At 40.7% G+C, this 9773-nt stretch overlaps 1 protein-coding gene across 1 annotated transcript in view; it reads left to right on the plus strand.

The window, feature by feature from the left end:
- The window catches only part of CUNH1orf21 (chromosome unknown C1orf21 homolog), an 84159-nt gene that overhangs the window by 59275 nt on the left and 15111 nt on the right, over positions 1-9773 (plus strand). Inside the window, exon 3 of the mRNA XM_009636898.2 lies at positions 7550-7626. Coding sequence (XP_009635193.1) covers positions 7550-7626 — 77 coding nt within the window. The remainder of the gene's footprint in view (positions 1-7549; positions 7627-9773) is intronic.

The following is a 9773-nucleotide window of genomic DNA, read 5'->3' on the forward strand; positions in this document are numbered from 1 at the left end:
AATTTCCTATTTGAAATGCAACTTCATGCAAGCACTATGGATGCAGGTGTTTTGGCTTTATTTATGTCTGTGATGTTCATTTTCTTATCCTGGATGACCTTTCGGAGTACCACTGAGGCTGAAGGAACCAGGAAACAGTGATCTTTAGGGCAGTGTAAACCTTGTATTTCAGAACAGAGGCATTTTTCTAGTGATCGCACTCCTCATTTTCTGTAGTGGACATCTTGAAGTTTAGCAGTCTATCTGCAGCAATCTTTGAGATAGAAATAAACATTTTTTTGGACCTCAGTGTTGCAAAGTGTATAGAAAGGAGCAGATTCAAATGTCTAATCTCTGCGGAGGGTGATACAGCTGTGAAAGGGAACAGGATGGCAAGGTGCAGGTAAGAGTTTCCCTAGAGGATTTCTTGGTCATACTTATTTATCATTTATGTTCCTTATTTGTAATTTCATCTGTTTACCTGCCTTAATTTCCTGTTGTTGTGCCAGCTGCTCCCATGTCTATGTTTCAGTTCATCTGCAGCCTTCCTGGTATTTGGTTACTTGACAGAATTAATTGGAAGTACCGTAACCACTAAGTCCAGACTTTCTAATATTGACAGGGAAGGAGGAGTTGAAAAGCTGATGGGGATGCTTAAAAAGTTGTAGCTATTAGATTTAGTAAATATTAATGCCCTTCGAAAACCCTTTAGTGGTGGGAATTTCCCTTCTCTTTCTTTTTCCCTGCTCTTTAATGACGTTCTTGGTCAAAGACCAGTAACTTTGGCTGAGGGTGAACTATATTTAGATACTGCAGACATCCTGCAACTCTGTCCAGAGAGAGCTTTTTCCTTCCTGTTTGGTTTTTTTTTGGTTTTTTTTCCAACTTTACACTTCTGGTTGGATTTTTCAGATTTTTTGAGATCCTGCAGCCTGAGTTGAGTTTAATGGGCATCTTAGGTGTTCTAATAATCACCCACCCGATTTTAACTTCTCAAAGGCATTTAGAAAAACAACTAGAAATTAGTTACTGCATCAGTTCATCTTATTTTCAGCCAGATATGCAAACAGCTATTCCAAGAAAAAATGCAGACCAGGTGGGAACCTGAAAAGAAAGAAGCAAGTAACCTCAGATTGGATGTCCTTGGAGAGGGAGCTCAATACTGGAGAGACAATGGGGCAAGAAATGGGGCCAAACTTGCTGACAGAGCAAGTTTGTTACCCTGCCTCCAGCCAGTACCACACTCTGCGAGGAGGTTGTTTGCTTCCTCCCTTGGCGGGTTAAATTAGGCTCAGTTTAAACTGCTCTCAGATTCTGTAGCATGTTCTCAGTTAGTCTCTCTTCCCCCCCCTTTTTTTCTTGCTCTCCATGATTCACCCAGTTCCTTGTCATCCATACTATCCTGTAGTGTCATTTCGTTCTTCTCACTCAACTTGCCCTGAATTTCTGTGTTGGCTTCTTTAGAGCCTGGTGAAGGATCTCTGTGTAGGTTGTGTTTATTTTGTACAAGCACAACAAGCTTTTCTCTTTTGTGTTTTGAAGGCCTTGCTGAAAGCCACATTGCACTCAACTGAAAGACTCTTGTTGACTTTAAGCCAGGTCTTGTTGGGCAAGATGCATTGGTGTATGCATGCATGCATGTGTGTATGATTGGTAAACAAACAGTGAAAGCAGCATTATCAGATTTCTCAGACTGCAATGTATAGATGCCTTTCTGGTAAGCTGTAGAAAGCTGCTCAGAATTTGTACCTTTCTCTTTTCCTCCTTTTTTTCTATCCCATTTCAAGTAATTTTAAATATTTTTTTTTGTGCTTTCCAAATTTTTTTTGTGCTTTCCTTATTGTATTTCAGGAGCTGGGGTCACTAGAGCAAAATTTCCCATTAATATCCAGGGGAAGGAGGAGCTCTGTTAAGTGACTTGTTTCAGGATGAGGCCTGCCCTCTGGAACAAATTTGAGAAAACCATGGACCTCTGATGAAAGCACAGGATTTTCCTCTGCCAAACCTGAGTTATACTCCCGGCATCAGTGTAGACTCACAGTGTGATGTTGGCCAGGTTTGCAGAATCTGATTTTTTTCCAAAATAAATGCCAGGCAGTGTGTCTGCTTCTGCCTTCCCTTTGCATGCCTGAATGACCACGATTTGGGCCTGAAGTCTTCAGGCTTCAGTCTCTCCCAGTGTGACTTGAGGATAAAACTCAACAAACCTACTCAAAATCTTTTTCCAGTGTCCGATTTATTAAGAAAGATACTTTATCACAGAATCACGGTTGGTTGAAGTTGGAAAGGACCTCTGGAGGTCATCTGGTCCAACCCCCCTGCTAAAGCAAGGCCAGCTAGAGCTGGCTGCCCAGGACCAAGTCCAGACAGCTTTTAGACATCTCCAAGGGTGGAGATTTATTAGGGGTAAGGCATCATGGGCAAATCCTTCATGCTTTGTTGAGGAAATCTTGGCCTGATACAGCAATAATATTTATTAAATTATTCCATTTATTAGGAAAAATTTTTTCATCAAAAGGGTTGTCAAACACTGGAACAGGCTGCTCAGGGAAATGGTTGAGTCCCCATCCCTGGAGGTATTTAAAAGACATGTAGATGTGGCACTCAGGGACATGGTTTAGTGGTGGACTTGGTTAGTGGCTAGGTTAACGGTTGGACTTGATGATCTTAAAGGTCTTTTCCAACCTAAATGATTCTATGATTCTGTGATTTAAAACAGATTTTATTGTGAAACACGACCTCAAGCTTCGTTCAAATCCGCAAATGACAGCCATGTTTTCAAGTCCTTATTCTGAAGATTGAGGTGCTCCAGGTGGCAGGGTGGCAGCACTTGGTCAAATGGACAGGCTGAACATTGTTGTTGCCTCAGGTGCCTCAGTTACAAGGTGCTGCTTAAAACTGAGTCCCCATGGTGGATCACAAAGGATGTTTTCTAGGAGCCCAGGGCAAGACTGGCGTCAATAGTGGAGTGGTGCTAGCACCCATTGACTTGTCTTGCAGTTGTGTGTTGAGGAGTCTACATGACTGCAGCCACCTGGGAGGTGTATTGGAGAGATCAGGGGAGTTTGTTCCAAAATTGGCTCTTCTCATGACTGTTGCCAGTAGAAGGTTGCTTTTAAGAAAGACTTATTTTGGGAAAGTAGGAGTCCTTCTGGTGACTGTGATGATAATGTCTTTCTTAGGTGTTTTCTCACCATGAGCATCTATTTCTTCCTCTCTCTTTGTGTGTGTGCCATGAAGGTTACATTCATTACTAAACCCTGGCCTTAGAGTCCAGTGTTTATTTTGGAGCCTGTATGCATCTGGAGCACACTATCTGGTGCTCAGTGCATGCAAACAGAGTTCCTCTCCAGCCTGGTTTCCAAGGCTCAGCCTGTGCAGGCACCCACATCTGTCAGATGGGTCCATGATTTTCATCATCCCTCATGCCATGCATAGGATCCCAAGAGGAGGATGAGAATGGACAATGGACTCTGTTAGCCCCATCCAATGCACATGATCCATACTGTACCCTGCCTCATCACAGAGTGTGCCCTAGACCCCCTTCTGGACAGTACAATGTATATGCATATGCACATTATGGCAGGGATTATCTGCTTCCTCTGATGAAGCTGTATCCAAGAGTAATCTTTTTTGAGCAGCATCTGTGATTTTTCAATGCTTGATTTGCCCCTTCGTTATAAAGTTACCCTTAATAACATTTTCAGGTGGTTTTGCTTCCAGATACCTAGAGAAAGAAGAAAGAGGCTCTCTTCCTGCCAAATGATAATACAAAAAAAAAAATGCTCATGTATGTATAAAGCAAGGAAACTCAAGTAAAATCTCATAGGTCAGTACTTCTCCCTTGTTCACCTTGATGTATCAAGACAGTCCATGTAAAATATTTTTACCTGAGGCTGGTCCTCATAACCGAGGGAGGTGAAAAGTGCTGGGCTGGCATACTGGGATTTTACATCTCATCTTTCATGCCATTTCTAACTGATGCGTTTGGTTTCTTTCTTTTCAAATACAGTTATTTTAAAGAGTAGTTTATGGTATAAAAAGAAAATAAATACTTCATTTTTCCCCTAAATTATTTTAATGATGAATTAGATGGCTCCAGAATGCAGTTTGAAGGGCTCTGTGGGGCTCCTTTGAAGAGAAGTGTCAGCTTGATATAAATCAGGAATATAATTTTATAAATATTTGAATAGCTGTAAACTACCAATATTGAGTAAAATGTGATCAGTGTCTGGAGAGACCCTTGATGTATCTATCAACTTCAATATATTTTAGTAGCAAATCTACAGCGGCAAACTAATCTTAAAAATTATACTGATTTAGGGGAGTGTACCACCTTCAAACATCGGTGGCTCCAAGGTGCACTTGCAAGTTGGATACTTCAGCCTTTTCCAAATTAAACAAAAACCAGCCTTGAAACTAAAAACCCCATTCCACTTACACTAACTTCTACTGTTTTATGGGGGGTTTCCCCATTTGGTTTTGTATTAATTTAATTATTGTAACTTTAGAGGAAAAACAATTAAAGACCAAAATGTGACTGTAAGTTAATGAAAATTAGCCATTAGATTAGGTACTAGCTTTGCTGCTGTCATCTTTAAATGATCTCTTTCTGGCCAATTTAATAAATTTAAAAAATGCATAAAATATTATATAGTCTCTTCATAAAATATGTTAGCACTTACAGAAGCATCTCTTAAAAACCAGCCCTTCTCTAGTAAGCCGTGAGTGTTAAGAGAGTTGAGAAGGACTCTTAGCAGCTTACCTGAGTCCATCTGTGGCAGTCTTATGAAGAAAAGCAAAATACTTCAAATGAAGTTCACATGTCTCTCGAAATGGGTTTGTAAGAGGGGAGGCATCAAGGGAAATGTTGACAGATATTTAATTATAATGGCAGTAGTGGCTGTTGCTGTGTTAATAGCATCTGGCAGTGGAGTCACTGCCATCTGTTAATGCCCTGAAATTCTGATACGGTGCATCCTTTATGGAGGAATTAACAATAATTAACAAATCTATCAAATGAAATCACCTTAATTGGATGGCAGCTTTACCTTGATAATGATTAATTGCAAAATAATGGGCAGTAAAATGTCCGCTACTCACCTTTTTACTATAGACCACCTAATGCTGCTATTGAGTACAGCATCCTGGAGGGTTTACTTTTAAGCTTGTGGTGTGAGACATCATTTAGTGCATCGCCTTTAAATAACCCTTATAAGCAGAGCTAGATTAAAAACAAAACTTTTGCTTCTTAATTTCTATTTGCAACAGGTTAGGACTCTAAAATGAGTTGTGGTTCTGCTGATGCACCGTAACTTATTTGATGTTAAATGAGGGAGAAAATGAGGTTAGACTGACAGAAGTGACCCTTCAACCAAAGTCAAGTCTGCCTGGAAGAGCAATCTGACTACGTTAAAGCATTTCAGGTTTCTTTGTAATCTCAATATTAGAATCCAAACTATTAATTTCTGATTAATCAGTTTTTCTTCAAAGTGACGGGAAAAAATATTCTATTTGTTTGTATTTGGAAGAATTATATTTTACTATCTATTTTTATCAAAGCCAGTATTTTGGTCCATGTAATGAAATACCATGCTGTAAATAATAGCTATAAACAAAGCAACAAGCCATTTCGAGGCCTGGTTGGGCTTTATTTTTCTCTTAACTCCTTTTTTTCTGTTCATTCAAAAAAAAATCCTGCTGAGCAACAGATGGAGAAGGTAGCATACTCTGATTAAATGGAAGAATTGTAAGTTGTGGGTAATTGAGGTGTGTTAATTATTAGAAGCAATAGGAGGCAAAGAGTGAATTTTGGGATCTTGAGTTCAAGTAAATTGGAATTTTATTTCTGTCTTCCTGCGTGAGTCAGTTAATATTTTGAATATTGCTTTGGGACCCCCAGAGAGAAGGCAATCTATATTTTCCTTATGTCTTTCTATTTGTTCCCAAGTGACAGAATTTTTTTTAAGCTGGGATTTGTGTTGATTCCAGCTACTGATAGAGCTGCACTGACGCCAATCCACAAGCAAAGGTGTGGAAAGCCGGGTTTGCACCACCGTGATTTATCACAGTTCCCAACACAGGAACTATAAATCAGAGCTTCCCTTCCCTTTTAACTGAGGCAATGGATATGCAGCAGGTTTTTTGGTGGGGAAAAGTCTGTGCCTCCAGGGTGTTGGTGTGTAGAGACAGAAGATAGCCCAAAATTCACCTTGTGTTGCAGTAGGTGGGCAGGAGGTGTTATGGCTGCAGAAGGTGCCTACTGCTGGACCATCCAGGTGTGCCACCCCAGACGTGCAGTGTGGATCATTCCCAGTTTCTGCCTCTGTGTTGTGGCAAGTGAACTGGTGGAGCAGACTTGAGGATAAAGGCTCACCTGGTGCACAAGTTTGGAATTTAGCTGATTTCTGGTTTCGGTGTCTTCTCCGTGAGACCTATCCCTCCATTTTGCTTGACAGTTGTATGAGCTTGCTTGGCAGTTGTATGAGTCATACATCAAGTCATATGAGTTGTGTGACTATGTACATGCATGTCCACTACGCACGCAATGTGCATGTACGTAGTCATCCCCAGTTAACACTGTTAAAACTAGAAGATGCTTTGAAAGCAAGTGGTTTCGTCTTCTGTTCTGCTGCTTTGACTTGACATCATGGGATCATGATACAGAGATGTTTGTTAAGGCTTGGAAGGAAGGCTTGTTTCTCTCTCACTGTTATTTTCATGTAAGACACCGTTTTCTGTTCGGGAGGACTAGAAGCAATGCATTAAACAGTGTTAAATATGCTGAGGCAGTTGATGTTTACAGCCCTTGTAGAATTACTCATTAAAATATTAACTGCTAGACAGCCTCTTTTTTTTAAATTCAGTGATTTAGTAGCCCTCTTAAAAATCATGTTGTGTGATTCAGACATTCAAAGACTAAATAAGACAAAACAAAACCACCAAAATTACCCACAAAAGCACTAATTCTTGGGTTTACATTTCTTAAATTGTCATGGGCATGACGTGCCTAAGAAATTCAGATGGATTTGTGGAGCGGGTGAGCTGTAAGATTTGACTCAGCTCTCTCCCATCTGCACCAGCAGCTTTCCCTAACACGCAGCGCTGGGAAGATCTGGAAGGGACCGTATCCTTCTCCGGGCTTCTGCAGACAATAGATTCGTGTGTGTGCAGTAAGCTTTGGTTTACAGCAGGTTTTGGCATGAGGACAAGATGTTACCTTGAAGTGCTGGCTCTCAACAAAACTCTTTTCCCTCCCCAAGCCTTTTTTAAGATGTTTTTAATGGCTCTGGTCCTCTGAGGAGGACATGGTTATGTTCTTGTCTATAAACATATTCTGGTTTGCTTCCTTGGGCCCCTTGTGTCTGATTTAAAAATTGCCCGCTCGGGGTCATTGCATCAATTGTGTTGCCTTTAATTTTGTTTTTGATAAGCTTTTCTCATTTGGTTGTACAGGTAGAAGAGCCTGAACCCAGCGCAGTGTGACACCTTGATGACAAACGCCTCTTGCTATTTATGTGCTTCATAGATACTGATGGTATATCTGTTGTGTGTTTTTTGTGTGTTTCAGGAAAAAAGTGCCAGTTCAAATGCAAGACTTAAATCTAATAAAGAGATCCCAGGATTAGTACATCAACCCAGAGCAAAGTAAGTTCAATTTATTTTTTTTTTAATTGTAATACAAATAAACATAGGATTAAGCAGTATCTGTGAGATTCCCAGTTACTGCCTAGCAAAAACCAATTGGCGGCAACCTTAAAACCATGCTCAATTTAAATAAAATAGGTAAGGTCACCTGTGTCCCGATACCAACAACACAGCCGGGCAGCGCTTGTGCCAGTGTCTCTGCAGCATCCTCTCCTTTGCACGGCTAAGATGCAGGACTTAAAAACGTGTGAGATGCGTCTTGTCGTGCGTTATAGGAGTACCATACTGTGTTATTTCTCAGCTTTCCGTACAACTTGCACATAAACAAAATTATATATGTCCTAGTGTTCCTAAATACTATTGGTTAAGTTCCCAGGGAAGTATTTGCTAGCTCTTGGCTTAGGTTAGCAGCTATACCGCCTGGGATTAGAAATGGTAAACTTCTTCCATATAAAATGGTCAAGTTGTTTCTTAAAATGAGGGTTGTTTTGTAGCTGAGAGTTCCTCCATCCTTCACTCACAGTTCTGTGCTGTACCTTGTCTGAGATCAGTCAGCGTTACACATGCCATGAAATATTTAACTCCTGTGACAGAGCTAGTTATTGATATTAGTAACTCGTTTCTTGTCTAAATCACCGTTACATTTTAATCACTAATTGGATTGAAAATAACAGATTACATGGAACCGTATGTCGGGTTTGTAATGAAGAAGTGATAAAGCTTTACTGTTGGATTTTGAACAATAGCAGAAATGCTGTTCTTTATGTCATGCCTTCGGGGCACTTATTAACTTAAACTTCCTGCATACTAAGTGCATTGTACATGGTTTCAAGTGTGGAAACTTCAGTAATTTCCTAATCAACTGACAGTATAATTCAGCCTCCTTTCAAAAGGAGAAGTTGAGTGCTTCAGATGTAATTGCAAAAAAGTTCACGGTAGGGAGGTGGAGGTAAAATCACCCTTCAGCAAAGCGGTACTTCATTATTGTGGCTTGGTCCTTCCCAGCAGGGTCAGAGATGTCTTTAAGATGCTCTAACAGGAAGCTAATCAGCCTAGGCTAAAAAAAGGGATGTTTCTTTGGTGGGTGATCTCTTCTGGTGCATCCAAGGACTACGTGGGGTCGAGGGTCCATTCTTCCGTCAAATTCTGATTTTAAAAGTCCACACAGAAATCAAAACGGACCATTATTCACCAAAAAGCCTGAAGATGGCATGTTGGCAGAGGTAAACATTCCTGTCATAGTCCTGCAAAAATAAGGAAACATCTCAGAGAGTTACAGAATGTAACATTAGGTTGTTGAGTAAAACTTCCCCTGTTTGCGCACGTCTCTGTTGTTTACCCAACATACTATTGGATTTCCCTTTATAGAGTGGCTACATGTGTTTGAGTTACTAGTCACCAAGTCAGCAAATACCTGTTATCATGCGCATTTTTTTTTAAGCTTTACCATCTGAAAACCATGACAATTCTGACTGCCATGGGGAGTGGCATTGGGTGGAAAAGGGCTATTTAGCTAAAAGGGCAGAAATGAATAGTTGAATCATTAGATACATCCTGTAGGACCGTTATTGTAGAACAGCTGTTATTTCAAAACAAAACACGGACTACATACCAAATTACAATTTTATTTACTATTGAGGGAGTTTTTAAATGTTGACTGTAAATGTAAGGTTGTGAGGGCTCTTCCCATTTGTAGGAGGATATATATTTTTACATCTAGAGCCCTGGACTCTGAAACTGGTTTACACAGGGAGCCAGCAGTAGATTTATGGGGATCTCTGGCAGAGGTCGAGGGGTTGGTCCTTCGTACTTTCCATACGTTCATGGGGCTTCATCCCTGCAGCCTGCTCCAAGCTCTTGGGCACTTCCTCTGTTTGTTCATCCTCAAAACTGACTCCACTGACATCTTCAACCAGAAAACTGATCATGTATGCCTCTATACAAATGCACACAGCATGGGAAACAAATAGGAGGAGTTGGAAGCTATCGTGCTGCTAGAAAGCTACGACCTGATTGCTATTATGGAAACTTGGTGGGACGAATCCCACGGCTGGAATGTAGCTATTGATGGCTACAGGCTGTTCAGAAGGGACAGGCGAGGAAGGAGGGGCGGAGGCGTTGCCCTTTACATCAAGAAATCATTACAG

This window comes from Egretta garzetta, unplaced genomic scaffold (genome assembly GCF_000687185.1).
Source record: "Egretta garzetta isolate BGI_Z169 unplaced genomic scaffold, ASM68718v1 scaffold304, whole genome shotgun sequence".
Classification (NCBI taxonomy): domain Eukaryota; kingdom Metazoa; phylum Chordata; class Aves; order Pelecaniformes; family Ardeidae; genus Egretta; species Egretta garzetta.